The sequence below is a fragment of the Notolepis coatsorum genome, assembly GCF_963971535.1.
Source record: "Notolepis coatsorum genome assembly, chromosome: 6".
Classification (NCBI taxonomy): domain Eukaryota; kingdom Metazoa; phylum Chordata; class Actinopteri; order Aulopiformes; family Paralepididae; genus Notolepis; species Notolepis coatsorum.
In genome coordinates, this window is record NC_140170.1 from 10,904,810 (window position 1) to 10,927,519 (window position 22,710).

At 43.8% G+C, this 22,710-nt stretch overlaps 1 protein-coding gene across 4 annotated transcripts in view; it reads right to left on the reverse strand.

Annotated features, from left to right (window-relative positions):
- LOC311230580 (CMP-N-acetylneuraminate-beta-galactosamide-alpha-2,3-sialyltransferase 1-like) overlaps window positions 1–22,710 on the reverse strand; it is a 51,550-nt gene that overhangs the window by 23,812 nt on the left and 5,028 nt on the right. For all 4 annotated transcript variants that reach the window (XM_084316899.1, XM_084316901.1, XM_084316902.1 and 1 more), the window contains 2 exons: window positions 20,350–20,543; window positions 10,863–11,042 (listed from right to left, as the gene is read on the reverse strand). In XM_084316899.1, the coding sequence (XP_084173025.1) occupies window positions 10,863–11,042; window positions 20,350–20,543 (374 nt within the window). The remainder of the gene's footprint in view (window positions 1–10,862; window positions 11,043–20,349; window positions 20,544–22,710) is intronic.

Below are 22,710 nucleotides of genomic sequence, written 5' to 3' on the forward strand. Positions count from 1 at the left end.
GTCCCTTCAGTGGGTCTGGGTCTTCCTTCGCGCTCCGCTGCTACGGCCTTGCCACGGGGTTGGGTTTGCCCTTGACCCCGTGATTCTGGGGGCGGTAACGTGGTTGTTCCCTCCGTTCGTTCCCGGGTGGCATGCGGGTTGTGCGTGTGTGTAGTCGTGGGGTCAGGCCACGGTCTGCTCACCCTGTGCGTTGAGTTGCTTGAGTGCCTCTTCGCACGGTCGGGTCCGTCGCCCTCCCGGGGACCTCCAATAGGGGGGGTGCCCTCCATTAGGGGGGGTCGGGGGGGCTCGGTCCTCCCTGATCTCATGGTTGTGGGGGGCCTCAGCGGGGTATATTTGTCGGCCTCCCTTGTGCATGAGTGACGCCGAGCGGAGCCACTGTGAATACAGAACAATAGGTTATGACTATAACCAAGTTCTGTTAATAGTGGTGACGCTCGGCGTCCGACGCCGCTGCAGCCCTTGATCTCGCCTTGTGGTGAAAGCTTGGGTAGGAGGCGAGGGGGTGGCCCCACCCCTGCTTATATGGGAAGCTGATAGGGGTGTGGTCAGACAAATATTGGGATATAAAGGTACATTGTGGTCTTTATTCAGTGCGCGTGCACGTGCGAGGACAGTGCATGAGTGACGCCGAGCGTCACCACTATTAACAGAACTTGGTTATAGTCATAACCTATTGTTAACTCGTCCTTGGCGCTGAATGTGTTAACATTCACTTTGGACACTTTAAACACTTTTTAACACTATTTGATCTATTTATTACTAAAATATTTGCACTACATCTCTACCAAATCTTTGCACTTTGTACTTTAGCTTTGTGTATATTTTATATAGTGTTTGGTCTTTCTTCTTTTTACTGTATGAAGCACAATCTCAGGAGGCTCATATAGAACCGAGCATTTCACTGTGTTGTGTTACAGCCCACCCAAAATGTATTTGTTGGCAGCTGATTTGTGGTAATAATTTTTCATAATCTTACATTTAATGTTTAATGTTTGCTTATGCATATCTTTGGACACATCTAGCTGAACACACACACACACAATGGAGCCGTGCTGCTGCTTGTGATTGGTGGAGGCGGGACCAGGCGATACAACTGATTGACAGTGGAGGCGGCGAATGGAATGGCAGATGGCACACTCCCAAAAGGAGTTGTTAAATCTGACATTACAAAAAACAATATGTGGTGGTTATGATTGGGGCTGAAGTTGAATAAACAATTTATGAAAGAGAGAGTCAAAATAATTCCAAGATAATTCAAAGATTACACACCTTTGCCACATTGGCTACAAACATAATCACTGCAAAGTTATCAAACAAATAAGAATCTGATCAGACACAAGGGTTAAGTTGTTGTTCCCTTTCTAATTTCCTCAAAAACATCTAGTCTAGTTAATGTGATCAATATTATTTGACAATTGATGCTTTTTGTTGGAAATTTCAGTCAGTGAGCTCATACTTTGAGCTAATTTTATAGTTAAAATGATTGAGACAACGCAATCTTCTGTCTTCGTTGTGCATGCATGCGTGTGCTCACCACACGTGATACATGTGTCACTATTCTGGCAGTGGCTACTGTTATTATAGTATTGTAATGAAAGGTCTGTTATTTAATGTTTGTGTAAAGGGCTATTTTAACTGTTGATTAAAACAGTTCATCAGTTCAGTAAAGTGAATATGGTATTGTGCTCTTGACTTGTTTGAATAGGTGGAGAGAGTGGTTAACTGTATTATAATAGTAAATAGAAAAATATGTTGTGCTCTTGCTTTTTTCTTTTTGAAGGTGGAGAGTGTACCATTGCTAGTGCCACAACAGTTTTATTTGAGGTTCATAACAGTACATTGTACTAAGCAATTGTTGGCTCATTAGTTTGTGATTCACATGCACTAAAATTCACCAGAATGCAGGAAATTAAGTCTTTGTAACTAAAATCTTCCGGGTGGGAAGTGGCCTGATTGGGGCTATATTTCGCGCTATATCTCCCGGTATGAATTATTTCCCCAGTCCGGCCCTGCACACAGCCATACGCCCACAGCGACCTCTGGCGCCCAATGTGTTAAGGAACCCCAACATGTAAACAACTGAGGATGGATCTGGAATGCTAGCTATGTCTGGATTATGCATTGACAGTAAATACTATTCTAATAAAACGTTCAAGACTATGCTCCAACTTGTGTAGTGTTTTACCAAGATTGTTGAACCGTGACATATTTCCTCTTGTATTTCGCGCTGTATTCAGCCATACCGACGTTACAGGTGAGCCTATTAGCCATTAGATGGCTAACGTTAACGTGATATTAACGCTAGAACGGTTAGATCTATCCGACCACAATTTGATTCCAAGTTTATTACATGCCTCACCAGGTTGGAGTGCTATCCAATTCAAAACAACAAACCAAGGTGGCAAGCTCTCACATCTTCTCTGAATGTCTGTCAGACGTCCTCTCCATAAAAAACGTAATTGAATTGCTCCTACAGTCGACCCCCCCCCAAATAGGACATAATCTTATTAATATTATTCCCCAGTGACACAATCAACACCAAATGAATAGATCTGGAATGCTAGCTATGTCTGGATTATGCATTGACAGTAAATACTATTCTAATAAAAAGTACAACTACAACTATGCTCCAACTTGTGTAGTGTTTACTAAGATTGTTGAACCCTGACATAATTTCCTCACATGTCCTCTCCATACAAAATGTAACCGCTCCTACAGTAGCCCCCCCCCCCCCCCCCATTAGGACATACTATTTTTAATATTATTGCCCAGTATGACACAATAAACACCCAATGAATGAACCCCCAACCCAAAGTCCAAAAGGTTACATTGAATAATTTCCCCAAGGTTTGGTATGGGGGGAGGGGGTATTCATGTGTTCATGCATGCATGTGTCTAATTGTTGGAAGGAGACAAGAACAATTATACAATTGTCAGAGACAAGTTGGGTGAAATGTATTAACAGTTCATTGCAGTGGGCTAATTTACATGGCCTAGAAAGCCAAATTGCACAATTGGCTGTTAAAACATTGAACATTGGCCTTCAAGTACGCCGATGACAACACCATCTTGGGCCTCATCTCCAACAACGATGAGTCCATTTACCGGCAGGAGGTGGACAGAGCAGTGAGCGAGGTGGTGCTCATCCAACAACCTCCTGCTCAACACCTCCAAAACCATGGAAATTGCAATAGATTTCAATAGAAACACCCATACTCCCAATAACCATCTCAGACCAACCCATAACCCGAACTGAATCACTCAAGTTCCTCGGCACCCACATCAGCAATACACTCAAATGGGACATTAACACCACTGCCATCATCAAAAAGGCCCAGCAGCGCCTGTACTTCCTGAGGCAACTGAGGAAGTACAGAGTCCAACAACGCCTGCTGGTCCAATTCTACACCGCCATAATCCAAAGCATCCTCACCTCATCCATCACAGTCTGGTTCGGTTCCGCTGACAAACTCACCAAACACAAACTCCAACGCATCACCAAGACAGCCTCCAAAATAATTGGCTGCCCCCTTCCCTCTCTGGACTCCATCTACACCTCACGCACAGTCACCTGCTCTGGTAAAATAGTCAACGATCCCTCCCACCCAGCACACCACTTATTCCAGCGCATGCCCTCAGGTCGCTACAGGTCAATTTCAACCAGACACACACGCTTCACCAGTGATGCCGGTAACGCGTTACTAAGTAACGCGTTATTGTAATCTGATTACTTTCCCCCGAAAATAGTAATCTAACGCGTTAATCTTTAAAAGCCAGTAATCTGATTGCAGTTACTTGTCCAAGTGGCTGTGCGTTACTATTTCGTTACTATCTCATCATAAATTCATAATGCAGGCGGAATGCAGTATTTTATTTCGTTTTCAACAGTCAAAAATACATTTTGAGCTGTTTTTCTTTTGGGAGTGACGTAGTGTGGCAGTGAAAGGGTTACACAAGAATGTGTCCCGCGGCGTGACTGGACACTCTGTCTGTGAGTGACTCTGCTTTGGTACAATCACATTCCCCATCCACAGTCTGCGAATCAGAGGCAGAGTAGGGCGGGTCTTCACAGCACGTCATGTGACATATGCGCCAATCTTGTGACAGCAGGGCTCCGTCGTCGGAGAATTCCACCCCAAAACGCTTGGCAAAATTAAAAGTGAGTTTCTGTTCAGACTTCCATCCCAAAAACGCTCGTCTAAACGGGGCCACAGTCACTACTTCACGTTCATATACGGAGGAAACAAAATACTGTCTACCGCTAAAAACAGCACATCCAATTGCATTGAAAGCATCTGGAATCACAACACTAGCCGACGCTTCGACTAGGTACAGGAGGACTCGGAGGCCAGCCAAACAGCAAAAGAGAGAGATTGTTTCTTTCCCTTTTGATTAATGTATATTTGATGGTGGCAGAGCAAAAGCTCTTATTTGCCAGATTTACAGTTAATTTACATGTTAAAGAGAGACTGATTGTATGTTTATAGAGAGACATTTATAAAAACAATTTAATAGTTACAGTTGATATAATTGAATAGTTCAGCCTGCATTTGTTAGATGTGAATGCCTTGGATACACTAGTTTTGTAAAACCACTGGCTGGCTGCTCTAATGCTGTGAGCATCATAGACTGTTGCTTTACCATACTTGATGGTACAGAAGCTGAAGCACTAGTTTACAATTTACGTTATGTGCAGAGAAACAAGTTAAAAACAATTTATGCACTTTCAATAAAGCGTTTAAAAAAAACGGTTGGGGGAACGACGACGACTTCGTAACCTAGTTACTTTCAAAGTAACTAAGTTACTCTGACAATCAAGTAATCAGTAAAGTAACTTGGATTACTTTTTAAAGGAGTAATCAGTAATCAGTAATCGGATTACTTTTACAAGTAATCTGTGGCATCACTGCGCTTCACAAACAGCTTTTTCCCCACAGCAGTCCGAACACTAAACACACTGGCCCGCCCCCCCCTTGCACAGACGGGCAAGCATCCGAACTGAAATGAACATGAACTGACACTAACTGACACTACTCATGTATGTATTTATTGTGGGGATTGGGAGGGGGGGCGTTCCATGTTGATGTCCCAGTGCTTAAATAACATGCTGTACCGCAAACGATTACCACCAACCATAGTTGTGTGGCATTAAAGTATCTTGTATCTTGTATCTTGCATTGAAGAGAACAGCCCAATTCCAGATGTGCCAGCTAATAAAGGCTACTGTAGGAGCCAACTCCTATGATGATAAATTGTATCTTTATTGCCCCATTAGACATATAGTTTATTATGGTATTTGTGCTTTGTGTTTATTAATATATGTCATAATGAATTCCTAGATGGAGAGATACCTGGTCAACTCCCCTTTTTCCCACGTCCCCCCTAACCACTCCTATAACATGGCAGGTAATTTAGAGTTCAGTTGGGCCCTCATTCATCAACGTGTTCTACGCACAGATCTGTGCTTACCCTGTGCGACGATCATTTCTAAGCAAAGAGTGGGATTCATCAATTTCGATTTGAACTTGACTCCGTGCTTACGTCTACGCCAGTGGAGGCTGCTGACCAAATTTTTAGGTGAAGCACAAATTATTATATTATATTAAATTATATTTTTTAAACATACCCAACGCTGCAACACCCCCATTCCTCCCAGGTGTCAGGCTCCTCATTTGCTTCCATTCATTTTGGGGACGTACAGTATACAGTGGCTCGGCGGCCCCTGATCAAACCAAGCAGACCATGTACAGTATACAGTGGCTCGGCGGCCCGATCAAACCAAGCAGACCATGTACAGTATACAGTGGCTCGGCGGCCCGATCAAACCAAGCAGACCATGTACAGTATACAGTGGCTCGGCGGCCCGATCAAACCAAGCAGACCATGTACAGTATGGCTCGGGCCCATCAAAAAATAACACAGTATGCTATGACTGGCCCCTGTAAATGTCCTAACACAACCCCCTCAATGTACAGTAAATGACCAAGTATGGTTGTCAATATTCCAATGTACAGTTTTGTTTGTACAGTTGTACAGTGTATGTCCCCCACCCCCACCTCCAATGTACAGTCCCGTCCCCCCCCCCTACCCAACCTCCTCCAATGTACAGTTTCTACGTCAAATGTATATACTCCCTTTTCTGGACTATTTTTGTACTGTATGTGCAAGTCTGGTACATGTCATAAATGTATAGATGTAGCAGTACTGTCTATCTGTATGTCATGTATGTCATATATGGTATGATGAATTGAAAATGGGGGACCCTGATGTAAACAAGACGAAAGTCTTTCTCTGGTCTGCATCCCCTTAACAATTGTGTGTATTGAGCTGTACTGTACTGTACCCATTCTACAATCTGTTAATAAAGTTTTACAATTCAATTCAATTCACGGCAGAATGTGTAGACAATAGACAGACAGTGAAAACAAAGTTCTCCTCCAAGTCCTGTGGGTATTGTCTCCTCAACGTTTCTGCAGCTGAGCTTTTGTATTGTATGTATTGTATGTATTGAGCTGTACTGTACTGTACCCATTCTGCAATCTGTTAATAAAGTTTTCAATCAATCAATCAATTCAATCAAGCGAATTGCAGTTCTGCTCAATGAATGAATCCGAGAGGAATCCGAATGTCCCCTCTAACTAGTGCTATATGCTTCATTGCGTCATTAATAAAGTTTTCAATCAATCAATCAAACAATGCCGTTTGTTTAGACATTCACAAGACTTGCATAACGTTACAACTGCACGGCGGCAGTTTCAACAACATTATGTATTGTGTACCTTAGATGAGCCGCGCCTGCTGCATACATCCCACAACGTCATCTTTTCCATTAATTCATTCCAGATAGGGCGGCGGCATTGTTGTTATTGATATCATCTTCATCAATGCCATCAGACCCAATAATGACACAGAATCAATCAATCTTTTCATAATGTCACGTTTTTTACGGACCGTGTCGTTATGCTTTGTCAACTGGAGACGCTTTCCTTCATCAAGCAGAGTATCAATTCTGACTGTTCCCAACAGACTTAATTGTACTTCAGCGCTGACGTGATCATTAGATTTCTCATGAATCCTTACAGACCTGTCGAAATACAGTATATCCGCAAATCCTTCTCTTGCAAACTTTGAACACCCCATACTTCCAGCAGGAGACTTAAACATAATGCACGGCCAACAATATGTGCGGTTTGTTTGCATGCTCCCAGTTAACCACAGCACTTTATCATACTTAGCTGGTTGAAAACGGCGTTGTTTGCCCGACGCAAGTTGTTGACTCAAGTTGATCTTAGGTTTTGGTCTCCCGTCTGCTTTTACTCTTAGCTTTTCTTCATAGGAGAATGTGTGAAAAGATTCCTGTATGATCCGATCTACGATGTTTGGAGGGGCATCCATAATTCTTTGCAAAAATAATTTCCTATATTAGCCAGCTACAACAACAAGGAAGTTAGTTAGAACTACACTAGTCTTCAACTGAGATTTAAAAAAATATATATATATATCATCCAAGTAAACAATGCAGTGCACAACAATAAGTGAACAAGTGTGAATAAAGATCTTAAAATATGAATGATTATATTAGGCAAATTAATGTTCTTCTTCAGGCAAACAGATGATGCAACACAACATTGACTATAGTAGAATACTGACGCCAGTCCAGCTGCAGACTGCCTGGCACCACTTGCAGACAGTCTCTGATTGGATTTTGAAGGTTGTCAATCATTCAACCTCCGTGTAATATTGGATGTCAAGGGCTGTCAATCAATCATTCCTCCATTCAATGGCAAGAGTTTAACTGCACAGACCGTGCTTAGATGAAGTTAATAGCCTATTTTGATTCGCTGTTATATATTATTTATTTAACAAAGGGTCACACCTGTGAAGTTTTCTTCACGAATAATTACTGCAGGCAATACTGCAGTGCAGGCCTGCTCAGAACTGTCAATTTTGGCCATTTTTGAAAAAAAAAAATTTACTGGCATTTTTTTACAGAGGAAAACATTTATAATAAAAAAATAATAATAATAATTTAAAAAAAATATATATATATATCGTTTTTTTTTTTTATATATATATATAGGTATATGTAAATTAATAATAATTATGAATTATGAGTGAATTTGTGTTTCACGTGTTGTCATAGAGAAACCTCCACTGGTCTACGCACAGGTCAGACCATGCGTACCTGGCGCCCAGTGGTAGAATATATTATTACAACAAGGAAATGAGCTTCTGTGCATAATAACACTGGCATGTTCTGTACGAACCGTAGTTCATTATAGTTCATTGTAAAATAGCAACAGTAGTGTAATTATGGTCAAAACCCTATAAATAGCATTTGGAATAATAGATCTTTCTCTCAGAATGAATGCAGCATGGTTTATATAGCGTTATCGGAATATACGGGGTGTACTGACTGACTGACTGCGCTCCGCGTAGCTTGATTGATTGATTGATTGAAAAGTTTATTAACAGATTGCAGAATGGGTACAGTACAGTACAGCTCAGTACATACAATTGTTAATCGGGGATGCAGACCAGAGAAAGACTTTCGTCTTGTTTACATCAGGGTCCCCCATTTTCAATTCATCATAAATCATAAAGCTCAACTCGTTATTATTTTGCGCAGACCGCAGAAACACGGGAACGCTTTGATTATATTTAAAAGGCTTTACGTTAAACGAAACAAGTGGAATTTCGAAGCTGTAAGCAGAATACAAGTCATATGAATATAGTGTTCTTCCCCCTTTTTACTGTATAAGAAAGAATAGAAAACGCATTGCAATGACACCAGATAGTGGACAGACTATGTATATGATGGAATTCAAGTTCATGTATTGAAAGGCAGGCTACATCATACATGCAGTGAGATTCATTGTTCTTGTATATGCTCTCGTATTATTGTTTATATAGGCTACCCAATACTGACATCAAAATAGATTGTAGTATGCCTCTAGAAATCATATGCAGCAGGTAGAAAATTGACGGGAGATCCATCGCGATTTGGAATAAAATTGAGGAGAACTTTAATCCCTGGGTATTAATCAAACAACACGGGAAAAGGCAGTCATATTCCAGCGCGGTATTTATTAGTGTTTGCGCTGCCCAGGCAGCAATGGTTAATAGATATCATATCCGACATCACCGTAAGTGTACACGTCTGTCAGCCTGTCTCATGACACGCTTCCCTCGGCTTAGTCCATTTTTCCACATTTCATGGGTGTATTCCATTACCGTATATGGTTAATCGGGGCGTTTCTGGTATGCAAATACGTGAAAGTGTGCACGAGCCTCGGCGCAGAGCCAAGGTGGGATTCATGATGACAGGTGTGCGTAGAGCCTGCGTACGCACGTGTGATGAATCCCGACTTCCCTGTGCGTACACTGGTTCTACATTCCGTGCTTACGTGTGGAAATAGAACATGTTCTACGCACACATTGATGAATGAGGGCCCAGGTAGGCCCAGGTAGAGCGGTACCATATAGTTTTTGACCGCACATAATTTGCACATAATTCGCACTTGATTGACAGTTTACGTTCATTTACAAAACCCTTTTTGTTTGTTTTATAGTGGTAGGCAGCTATTGGCTGTTGTGATTCGCTTTCCAATAAATTCTGCTTGTTTTGACAAAGTACATCGGATCAGCGTCATCTTTTCTTTTGGACTGCAATTCGGAGCGTGTCGGACTAACAACGCATTACCTGGAGCCTCAAGGCAACTGTGGTTCGTAGGATTGCCTTTTCAGCTACCACAGAGAATGCTACATGCAATTTGCTAATTCAAGGAACATAGCCCGCAAGAGGAAGGGACATTTTACAAAGAACACAAATGCAATTTACTTTAAACATATGATACATGATTACTGTATTTATTTGTTTACTGGACTGGCCCTGTAATTTGCCCTTCAGGTGAAAACTATCAATATTCTTATTAATATGGATATTCAGATCTCCATGTATGATTAATCTTTGACATCTAATGATACCAACTGAGATTAGCTCTGATAATTCCTGCAGAAATACTGATGTGTATTTTGGTGGTCGGTATAATGAGGGCCAAACACAGTGCATGAAGAACATGAAGAACACATGTAAAGTACAGTAAAATAGTAAATGAACTGCATTCATATAGAGCTTTTATCCAAAGCGCTTTACAAGTTATGTCTCACATTCACCCATTCACTCACACGTTCACACACCAGCAGATAGGGTGACCAGATGCAAAAAGTCCAAAAGCAGGACAACAGTAAGATTTTGGTGGGACAAATTGGGACAAAGTGGGACAGATAGACAATGTTAGATAATGTAATTTGTTTTATTAGAATAACTCGTCTTCACCGAATAGATAAAGGTTAAATCAAAATAAATACAAATTAAATACAGAATTATATCTCTCCACATTCATCTTGGCACTGGGAGCCGCCTTGTTACCACCTAACATCTGTTTTAAATATTCAAACTTTATCACTTGACAGGAATGTCTTGTGTTCGATATATTTTTTTTTTGCTTCGAAAAGAGGGACATCCTCTCAATATGTGGGACGCGGTCTCAAATGGTGGGACAGTACAACCAAAAGGGGGACACCTGGTCACCCTACCAGCAGAGGCAACCATGCAGCCTGATCTTCGGGAGCAGTTAGGGGTTAAGTGTCTTGCTCGAGGACACTTTGACACGTTACCGGGGGAAGCCAGAATCGAACCGGGAACCTTCTGATTACGAAATTACTTTTCTACAGTAGCTACCTCCTGAGCCACTGTCGCCCAGTAAACTGAAGGGTAGATTTTTTTGGGTTACAATCCTTCACGCTAGTCGATGTGATTCGTTGATAATGCAAATTATACACCCATAGACTCTCACCTTGTAATGTGTCCCGTGGTGAAGGCACTGACGAGCCATCGGAGGTCCGTCACCTTGAACCCAACAAACACAAGATGGGTGTTCTTGTCCAAATCAATGGCACTCTCAGGATACATCATGTGAAGCGTTGTCTTATTTCCAACATCCGATTCGTATCCCTTGACATGACCCTGGTTCATTCTAAAGTACAAAGAGTGAGAGAGAGATACGTCTTAATGTAAAGTACAGAGAGAGAGAGATACGTCATAATGTAAAATAGAGAGACAGATATGCCAAAATGTAAAGTACAGAGAGAGAGAGATATGCCATAATGCAAGGTACAGAGAGAGAAAGATATGTCATAATGTAAAGTACAGAGAGAGATAGAGAAAGATACATCATAATGTAAAGTACAGAGAGAGAGAGATACGTCATAATGTAAAGCAGAGGTTCTCAACCTTTTTCTCAGACGACCCACGTTTTTTCATATATTCTTTACAGCGACCCATATAACAATATCAATAAATCTTCATTGTACAGTACATGCAATCAAGTCAAGCCTCAAAAATACGAAAAGAAACGTACTTAATGAGAAGGTTGTGCCTGCATATTCTGCACGATCTGGCTACAATTCGGTTCGCAGGAGGAGAGGGCAACACGCATATCAGGTGCAGCGTTCAGTCCGTTTCTTTGTTTCGTCTTCCAATTTTGCACATCTACGTCGTTGTGAAGGGCAATACAACGCTTGCTTTACTCAGCAATGGGTACTCAGTGGAGAAGAGGCCAATCCAGAATGAAGATAACTTGTCAGTTTTGTGGCGGTTTTTCAGCGTGCTGTCACATGTCAGCTGAAGCATTTCTGATTCCTCGTTAGGAGTTAAATTTAACTCGACTATTGAGTCCGGGGTTTAAAAAGGCAAAGGTATTTTTCACCCACCTCTCGTCTTTCAAATAATTAAACTTCTCCTGCGGAAAGTAGCAAGAGCATTTTTCCCCTCAGTGAATACAGATGTGACTGGATGCCGCGCGTCAGGTTTGAATATGTTCGCAATGTCTGAACAGATCATTTCCACTTCCCTGTAGCTTTAGATTCAGTTTGTTTAGAATTGAGAAAATTTCAGCAAGATACGACAGAGTTAAAAGCCATTTCTCATCACTAAACTAATTTGCGAGCGGTGACTGTTTCTCAATGAGGAAAGTGTATATTTCATCCCTCAATTCGTATACTCGAGTAACCACCCTGCCCTTCGACAACCATCTCACATCTGTATGAAATAGTAAGTGGGGTGCGGCCGGGTAGCGCAGCGGACTAAGCGTCTGCCTACCACCACAGAGACAGTGGGATCGAATCCAGCTGTGGTGCCTCCGGCTTGGTCGGCCGTCCACACTAACACAATTGGCAGTGTTAGCGGGTGGGAAACCTGGCGAGGGTGGGTCCTGGTCGTTGTAAACAGCGACTCCTACAGTTCGGTCGGGGCGCCTGCACAGCAAGGGAAGGATCTAGGAGAGGTAGTGTGACCTTCCACACATTACACTCTCCCAGTGAGAGTCCACACTGCCAGGTGAAAAGAAGCGGTGGGCTGGCCACACATGTGTCGGAGGAAGCATGTGATTGTCTCCGCCCTCCTGGACCGACGGTAGGGGGTAGAGTGCGCAACGACCAGGAAGGGGATTGGGAATTGGCATAACGACTAACATTGGGATGGGAGAAAAACAGATAAAGAAGGGGGAAAAAGGGAAAAAGATAATAAAAAAATAAAAAAATAAATAGTAAGTGGTTGTGCTCGGCTCCCATTTCAGTACACAGGGCCTCGAAAAGCCGGCTATTGAGAGCACTGCCACACTTTCGGGGCCATTCACTTATATCTACGTTATTGGGCGCCAGCGGTTAACGGCCAAAAACGTATATATACGTTTGTTAAGATCGTTTTCCCTTTTTTTTTGATTTTAATATCCTATTCAATGTCAGGGACCTGTATGTTGCCGTTAAAAGGCATACTGGGACTCCGAAGGTGCAGTACCGGCCAGATCCTGCTAGTAGGCAGTATCGAGAGTGCAGTAAACCCTATTCCAGACCGGGTGCTACCTTTAAACCGCTCCGGACGCTCTTTTCTAGTAATGGGAAACCTAGGGCTTCACTCGATCGCATTGACTCGTTTTCGGGACCCCCGATCCATATGTTGTGGTGGGTTATGTCGTGGACCAGATGGGCATAGGATGGACCAGATGGCGATCAAATAATTGGAATATTCTTTTTTGAATACCACCAACCACAGGTAAGGACAATCTGACCTCAATTTCAGCTTGATCGTGCATGGTTTTCATACCCATCCCCCTGATCGGCGTGTGTTGTGGTAATAACGAATGCCGTTATTGGCAATCAATTAATCAGAAACGACCCACCCCCCCCCCCTTTCATGCATTCATGATGAAACATAATACCTATCATATGCATTTTATTTGAAAATAATAGCGTGTCCAGAGATGAAACGCCAATGGTTTTAGTAGAATTCACGTTGTGCCGTATAGCCAGCCTCCCAGGAATTAGCCTGGATCATTCCGAAATTATACTCATATTCACCACTGAATAACGCGTGAACGTATTCATTAATTTCATTTAAATTTTTTGCATCTTGAACGGAAGATAGTTACTGTCAAATGACCATGGTATTGTATCCATAGCTATAATATAAAATATAGATTTAGCTCTACAAACAAGGTGACGCACAGTGAAACTATGTAATGAAAACGAAGGTTATTCTATAACCCTAGTTATATGAGTAATAGCGAGCGCTTTGCTCTATTGGAACTGTCCCTTTAATCATAACCTAATATGAAAGCTTTCACCTCGTGTACCCGCCCACCTGCCTGACCACTCCCACATCTGCTCCTATAAAGCGGGGTCATGGCCATACAACAGCTCCTTCCCCAGTCTTTCACCACCGAAACAGAAGACTGTGGGGTCCTCAGTGAGTCAGAGCAAAGCGATCGCGATTACTCATATAACTAGGGTTATTGAATAACCTTCGTTATATTTCATTATAGCTTACGCTTTGCTCTATTGGAACACAAGAGCTGAGCAGAGCGTAAGCCAGACAGATGCACCCGCTGAGGTCCCCTACAACCATTAGAACCGGGGAGGATCCGGGCCCCCCCGCCCCCCCTAGCGAGGGACGGGAGGGGGATCGGACCCGACTGTGCGAAGAGGGTTTAGCGCCTCAAACGCACAGGGTGAGCAGACCGTGGGACTTACCTTTGTTTAGAAGGGCCCGCGACTACTCAGACGCGCATCCCACACGCCACCAGGGAACGGACGTGAGCAAAACCCCCGTCACAGCCCCCAATATCGCGGGGTCGGAGTCAAAACCCTAACCCCGCGGCAAGGCCGTAGCAGCAGAACGCGGAGTAGGTCCCAGCCTCAGTGGGTCCCACCCCGGTGCTAGGACCCCCTGAAAAAAGGGGCCTGGTGAGGTCTATGAAGCCGTGGCATCGAGACCCCACCAGACGGTCACTGGTGACACCACATCGCCAGCGTATCGGACAGGGCCTAAACCAGGTGAAGGCCCTTCTCCCCTTGGCACGCTGATCTGAAGCACTCCCAAAGAGGCTTCCCCCCCACAATAACGTGGGGCCAGCCGGCGTGCCGGGGAGACAACCCTCCAAGGAGGTTGATCCCTCAATCCAGGCCGACAGGTCCCAAGAGTAGAACTCGACCTGCGCCCGGAGCACTGCGGACTAGACAGGCGCCTAAGGGGCTTAGTGTAAGAACAGCATCCCGGCGGAAAGGGTGTTCCGGTATACTGTGCACCATGTCACAATCTCCATGAACCCCGACCCCGCCAATTTATTAATTCCGTGGGGTCGAGGTTCAGAGAAAGAGTTTGACATAATTGGCAGACGTCATGAAAGATGTGGGGGCATACTCTCGGGCAGCCGGGGTCAGACCCGGGCTCAACCTGAGAGTCGACTCTGCTACCAACACACCGGGGAGACAACCACCCCCCTATGTTTATTATAACAGGAGGTGGGTGCTCCCATAACCCACTAAGAAACTATCATCCCTGTACCTAAAAAATCCAAGCCTGCTTGCCTCAACGACTACCGCCCTGTAGCTCTCACCTCCATAGCCATGAAGTGCTTTGAGAAGCTAGTAAAGGGCTACATCTGCTCCTACCTCCCCATCAACCTGGACCCCCTGCAATTTGCATACCGCCCCAACAGGTCCACGGAGGACGCCATAGCCCATGTGCTGCACACAGCAGCATCACACCTGGACAAGAGGCAGGGGAACTATGTGAGAATGCTATTCATCGACTACAGCTCAGCATTCAATACCATAGTCCCCTCCAAACTCATAGCCAAGCTCAGGGACCTGGGCTTGAACTATGACCTATGCCAGTGGGTCTTGGACTTCCTGACGGGCAGACCCCAGGTGGTGAGAGCAGGCAACTGCACCTCCTCATCCATCACCCTCAACATAGGGGCCCCCCAGGGCTGTGTTCTGAGTCCCCTCCTCTACTCCCTGTACACACATGACTGTGTGGCTCAGCGGAATAACAACACAATCATCAAATTTGCTGACGACACAGTAGTGGTGGGCCTGATCTCTGCAAACGACGAGAGGGCCTACCTGGAAGAGGTCAAGGTCCTGGTGGGATGCTGCCAGGAAAACAGCCTCTCCCTGAACGTCAGCAAAACAAAGGAGATGATTGTGGACTTTAGGAGGTCGGGGGTCAGGGACTACAGCCCCCTCAGCATCGACGGGGCACCGGTTGAGAGAGTGAACAGTTTTAAGTACCTCGGAGCCCACATATCCGAGGACTTGACATGGACCACACACATTGACAGTGTTGTGAAGAAGGCACGACAACGGCTCTACTTCCTCAGGCGCCTAAGGAAGTTCCAAGTCAGTCAGAAGATCCTTAAGAACTTCTACTCATGTACAATAGAGAGCATTGAAGTATCTATCATAACGTATAACGTATCTCTGATCGTATAGTGGAATTTCCCTTCTCTCTGTGTTTGTTGCATTTCAATTGGGTTCGTTTGCAGGAAGTAGGCACGGACGAAAGCTCTCGGTTCCAACCAGACGGATCTGTTTTTATTCATCAATCAAAAGCTTCAGTTCCTATTATAAAAGTGGTTTCCAGCCGTTCCCATATTGACAAGATACAAGCTGGATCCCATAAATGTCCACAAGTTATTGTTCAAGTCTCTGATCGGCTGGTGCCGAGATCAGAAAAAGTCTTCTCCTCTTTGTTGATTCAAGTTGGCCTGGAAACCCGAGGCTGGCCCTTTGTTGTGCTGGTTTCCCTGGCAACTCCTCTGGCTCAGAGCCGGGTGCACTCGTTTTCTTCTCTGCTCCGATCCTGTGGCGCAGCGCGGGTTTCTTCGACTCCTCCTTCTCCGTCAGCCCTGTAGTTAAAGACATCTCTCCGCCCCCTTTTCCGTGTTGTCCTAGTGACGATAGCTAGGGGCGTCACTTCTTTCTATTGGCTTAACTTGATATCGGCCATTTTGGATCTTAAAGGGACATGGTACTATTTACATCTAGGGACGTTTTTACCATTTCGTCTCCTTATATGGGAAGCTTCCAGTTTTTAGAGGGCCTCTCTTCTTGAACAGAAATAGAGCATACGTTGCTTCCTATTGTGGGATATTCGTGGATATCCTGAAGAATGTACTCAGTCAACCGAGATTAAGATAATAAGGTTTATTATCCAGACAGATAGAAATATACACATAGTATTTAGAGAGAGAATGGCTGAGGCTCTCGCCCCAGGTGATCAGCTGAAATGACCCAGGTAACGAGCCAGGATTGTTCTCGGGAGGAGCCTTATATGGTTAAAAGGGGGGGATGTGGTCCCATTTGATAGGTCAAATGGGTGGGGGGGGGGGACACAGGATTGGGGAGAAAGGGGAGGGGAATGTCTTTACATGAGGGAGTTGGGGAATCATTATATTATTCCACACTATTTTAACAGATAAAAGTACCTTGTCATGTTTTTCTGGTCTTTACCATAAGAGATTATTCTTTATTTTGACTAGACAGTTGCTAAAAGTCTTTCCTTGAGTTTTGTCCCCATTTAACTATGTAATTAAACCTTTTGTTGTTTTTTAATCATACTGGTTGTATTTCTATTCTCTAAAGTAATCCTTAACTTTGTTTTAGCTTTATAGAACACTAAGCAGCTTGATCTGACTTCTAATCTTTGGTTCATAATGTTTTTATAGTATAACTAAGCTTTTAAAGGATCAATCTGTATCTTTATAGTTTTATACTGAGTTGATTAGTCTTAAGATTGATTTTCTATGGGCAGAATATTCCTGATAATATTCTATATCTTATTATACCTTTTTAGTGTATTCAACCTAGTTTTCCAATTTCCTAGGAGACAGAGCTCTCCTCCTACAAGTATTTTTAGTGCATGCAGCTGGTTTATTACTTCTAGTAGGCTGACACAGACCTCAAAACCCCCAGTCCTCTGTTTTAAAGATAGTAAGTTTAGCTTGTCCCCAGGCCTAATGATCCATTGGGGGAAGGGTTTGGTTTCAACAGCCATCTGTTCACTGTTCCTTACTGGCCTCAAGACTTCCAGTCTATCTGTTTTAAAGATAATAAATTACTCTAGTGACCTTCTCCTTTAGAATGTGCTTTGGCGGGGGGAAGGGTTTTACAACAGTGGCCTGTTTTAACTGTTACTGCTATCTTTAGACTTTGTGCCAGCGTTACAGACAACCACTTACCACTTACAACAGCACGGTCCCCTGTAGAATTGCACATTCCTTGGGAGAAGACATGTTTTATTGCAGAAATATACCACAGCATCCTGACTGGCAATATCACCTCCTGGTTTGGGAATAGCACTGCACAAGACCGAAGCAGACTACAGAGAGCGACACGTTCAGCCGAACGCACAATTGGAGGGGGGCTTCCCACCCTCCAGAACATTTACAACAAGCGGTGCAGGGGTAAGGCTAAGAGAATCATCAAGGACTCCAGCCACCCAAACAACTGCCTCTTTGAACTGCTGCGGTCAGGCAAGCGATACCGGAGTCTCATGGCGAGCACAGAAAGACACAGAAGAAGCTTCTATCCCCAGGCCATCTGGCTGCTCAACGAACAATAAACACTATGCAACAACCATCAAATGCACACAGCACACACATCCACACGCACACACTCACTTTAAACAAACAACACACTGCAGCACCCACTCTTCACACTTTAGAACACCTATACACACTTTATATTTATTGGTAAAGGATTTGCACTACAACCCGTACACCTTACTGTAAATTGTACCTAAATTGTACCTCATCCCATTTCTGCTTTGCACTATAGAGTATTGTATATTAGTACATTGCATAGTATATTGTATATTGTATGGTAACTCAGTTACTTCTATTCTGCATTGAACATTGTACATATGTCTATACTGAACACTGTGACTTCTATTTTTACTTCTATTTTTACATGCTATACTATTTTATTTCATACTTATCTTGTCTAGCACAGTCTCTGGAGCGTAACAGTAAGAAGCATTTTGTATAAAAGTATTCTGTACTTCTGTATGACAACTATTAAAGAAACTTGAAACTTGAAACTATACACAGGCTATACAATGCAGTTCAAGCGTTTCAGGTTTTAAAAGGGTTAACCCAGGCCAACAGGTTATTAAGGCCAAGGCCTGACCTGGGCCTGGTGGACCGGGACCTACACAGGGATGCATAGAGGAGTTGACAAAAGCAGCCTCCCGGACAGCCCCCTCCCATCCCCGGTTTAACAGGGAGGGAGGGGTGAAAGAAATGGAGAAGGACCAACCCCCTAACATCGTGCAAAAAGGTACAACACAGTATGGACCAATGCATGCCACTGTTAAGGGCAACTCAAGGTGACTCAAGGTGATGTATATGACACACACATTCATGACATCAACCCCTGTGACGTCCGGCCCGACCTGGCATTTCCCCCCCGGAAAAGCACAGAGTCCCGCGGGGAACCAGAACCTGTCTGTGCCCCGGCGGACAACGGGTTAAACTGATCCGGTCCGGCGCGACCAGGACCAGTCCCGTGCCCGTGCAGTCACACCGCGGCCCCCAGTCCTAAGAGGGGGGTAGGTACGCGTGTCGATCCAAAACATCACAGAGGGCGCCACCAAGACAGTCAGTACGCGAAACGCACTGCTCTTGATGGCCCACCCAAAGGTGTGAACCCCCCCTGCCAATGTTTGATCTACCCCGTCATCTCCCCCTGGAGATGTACGTGAGCCGTCGAGTCTAACCTAGTGCATAATACTGTAAAAGCAGTCTGGAATAACTAGCCTGCTTTAGCGCGCCACTTTAAAACAGCAAGTGAGGACGCATCTCGCAGGCAGCTGATCCCAGGCCTTTGTGGTCGCTTCTGTGTTAAAGGGGAACTATTTTACTATTTCTTTCACTATTTGGGCACTTTTACACAATTCCTGTGAGTCTATGGAACACCTCTGTAATATATATATTTTTTTTATTCATTGTTTTGTATTTCTAATCAAGTCCTCAAAAACAGCATTTTTCGACCTCAAGATCTCGAGCCGTTTTGAGCCTGGGCTCCTAAACCACTGCGCCACGGCCCCGCCGCCTGAACATTAACATGCAGCCTGGGCTCCTAAACCACTGCGCCACGGCCCCGCCGCCTGAACATTAACATGCAGCCTGGGCTCCTAAACCACTGCGCCACGGCCCCGCCGCCTGAACATTAACATGCAGCGGTGTCTCTCTGACATCACATATCAGCACATTTTCAAACGACTCAGTTCAGTGAGGGTGAATATTGTGAGAGGAGAATTGGAAGAATGCGCCAATATGAGAATTTTGAGACATAGATCATATTAATATAAGTCCACATAGCTAGGAAACAATGCTAAACACTCAAAAAGGCCATTTATAAGATAGTTCCCCTTTAAGGTAAGACCTACTTTTCCTAATTACAGTAACTGTATTATTATCATTATTGCTCATTTATAAAATGTCTATGGTATGATTGTTGTGCGTTGGTGGTTACATGCGCAGCTGCGCTTGTCTCGTGTGTGGGTGCGTCACTCTTTGAGTACTGACCAGGGTGCCACTGCTGACTGGTGTGATAATGTTGCATTTGCCTACTATAATAATCTTAGACTCGATGTGTTTGGTCGTGGACTTGTTGTTCGCTATTGGTTCATCCGTGTGTTTATGTGTAAATAGGACTGTTGTGTGTGAATTTTTGTGTTGGATCAGAGGGATTAATCTGAGCATGTGTATTTCAATATGTGCGTCTTCATTATGCCTGCAGACCTGTGTGGTGTGGACTATGTGTGGTTCTGTAACGTTGCTCATACCTATAGCCTATGTCAGCAAGCGTCACAGTAAAGTCCTCCCTGTGAGACAAGTGAAGTGCTGGTTTAAATCTGATGAACGTGACTTTGACGTTTTCAGGGTGCTATTTGGTTCCTACAGCCCACTCCCCAAGAACCACGTGTCTATGGTTTACCTTATGACGACGTCATGAATGTCGATGAGGGCTCCGTAGTGTGATTTAATCAGGTTCCCTGAATTACCGACCACGGCACACGTCCTGCAGCGCCGGGGGCTTGAATCCATGAAGCTCAAATTGTTTGGGAAGAAGTTGAACAGCTCTTCCACAGCGGTTTCGTAGGAAACGTCGTGTCTGTCAGGCTGTAAACGCTGACACAAACCAAACAAGACATGTGGCTTCAATACACATAGTGTGCAGGAGGGGGGGGGGGGGGGGGGGGGGGTCAAAACTATTTTGTAATGAATCCATGATTAGCCTACGTTACAACATTGTTTAGATCAAAATGAGTAAATCCCGGATCACCTGCTCTGAGGGAATACAGTACATATTGCCAACTCATCGTCTTATCTCAATAATTTCAAACATAGATTGAAGACCAGCCTGATGACTCTAAGCCATCAACTTGACTCCAACTCACTGACACTCTCATACAAGCGCACACACACACACTTATGTTGTTTGTCTTGTGATTGAATTAGCAATCGACTTGTGTTTTCTTTTTATTTATATATAGGTGAGGACTTTGTATATCAGCCCTGTATGGTTTCCTTTCTCACCTGCACACAAGTTTCATTGTGTACTTTTGATTTGCTTTCATTAAGAGAATAAATAAAACAAAAGCTGTTTCACACCTGAGTGAACATAATGAGGATAGAGGTAAGACTGACTCACAGGGGTATAGAGATATGAGGATAGAGATTAGACTCACTCACAGGGGTATAGAGATATTAGGATAGAGATTAGACTGACTCACAGGGGTATAGAGATAAGAGGATAGCGATTAGACTGACTCACAGTATAGAGATATGAGGATAGAGATGAGACTGACTCACATGGGTAGAGATATGAGGATAGAGGTAAGACTGACTCACAGGGGTATAAGGCCCGGACTGGCCATCGGGAGCACTGGGAGTTTTCCCGGTGGCCTGGCCTGCACAGATTTAAAAAAAAAATTATATATAAAAAAATATATATATATTATTATAATAAAAAAAAAAAAATTGCCATGCCATTGTTTCTAGTTGTGGCGGCGGCGCGGCGCGATAGTTAGATAACCTAGGTGGGTGGGGAACAACCAGGATTTCACTGTCTGCGACAGAGTTGGAGAACTATCTGACTCTCTCTCTCTCCCTCACGCGGACGCGTGTAGCTTATTGCCAGCGGAAGAGTGCAAGAATGCTTCCGCATTCGTCACCGCACGCCAGTACGGTAATGCGCCTTTCCTTTCGCCCCGCTCAGACAAATGCATGTAGTACATTGCAACACAACGCAGCATTTCCGCGTACATTGCAACGAATCACTTGGAGTTTGAAAGTGATATCAGAAGAAACTACTCAACCTCGGCTGTCTTTAACTAGCAGGACGCTAGTGGGCTAGTCGCTAAAATATATATCGTTTTATATATAATTGTACCAACACAGATATTAGGCAGTACACACATTGTCCTGCAATACATGTACAGTGAATGCACAGCTACATTCACCATATATTTATATCGCTGCTGCGGTCTACAGTGAAATGCAATATTATTATTATTATTGTAAAGATTATCATTACAATCGCAGCCTGGAGAGGCAATGTTACAAGTGTACGAGGGTTGTGTGCAAAGAGCACAGCCTCTCAATTTGCACAACGTGCACAAAATAATAATTGTAATGATCTTTACAATAATAATAATATTGCATTTCACTGTAGACCGCAGCAGCGATAGAAATATATGGCGAATGTAGCTGTGCATTCACTGTACATGTATTGCAGGACAATGTGTGTACTGCCTAATATCTGTGTTGGTACAATTATATATAAAACTATATATATATTTGAGCGACTAGCCCACTAGCGAGGCAACCTCCTGCACCATCGCAGCAGCGCCGAGCGTGGTGATACAAGCGGGCTGCTCTGAGGAAAGGAGCCCCTTCACGCTAGTGGGCTAGTCGCTCAAATATATATATCGTTTTATATATAATTGTACCAACACAGATATTAGGCAGTACACACATTGTCCTGCAATACATGTACAGTGAATGCACAGCTACATTCGCCATATATTTCTATCGCTGCTGCGGTCTACAGTGAAATGCAATATTATTATTATTGTAAAGATCATTACAATTATTATTTTGTGCACGTTGTGCAAATTGAGAGGCTGTGCTCTTTGCACACAACCCTCGTACACTTGTAACATTGCCTCTCCAGGCTGCGATTGTAATGATAATCTTTACAATAATAATAATAATATTGCATTTCACTGTAGACCGCAGCAGCGATAGAAATATATGGCGAATGTAGCTGTGCAACATGTATTGCAGGACAATG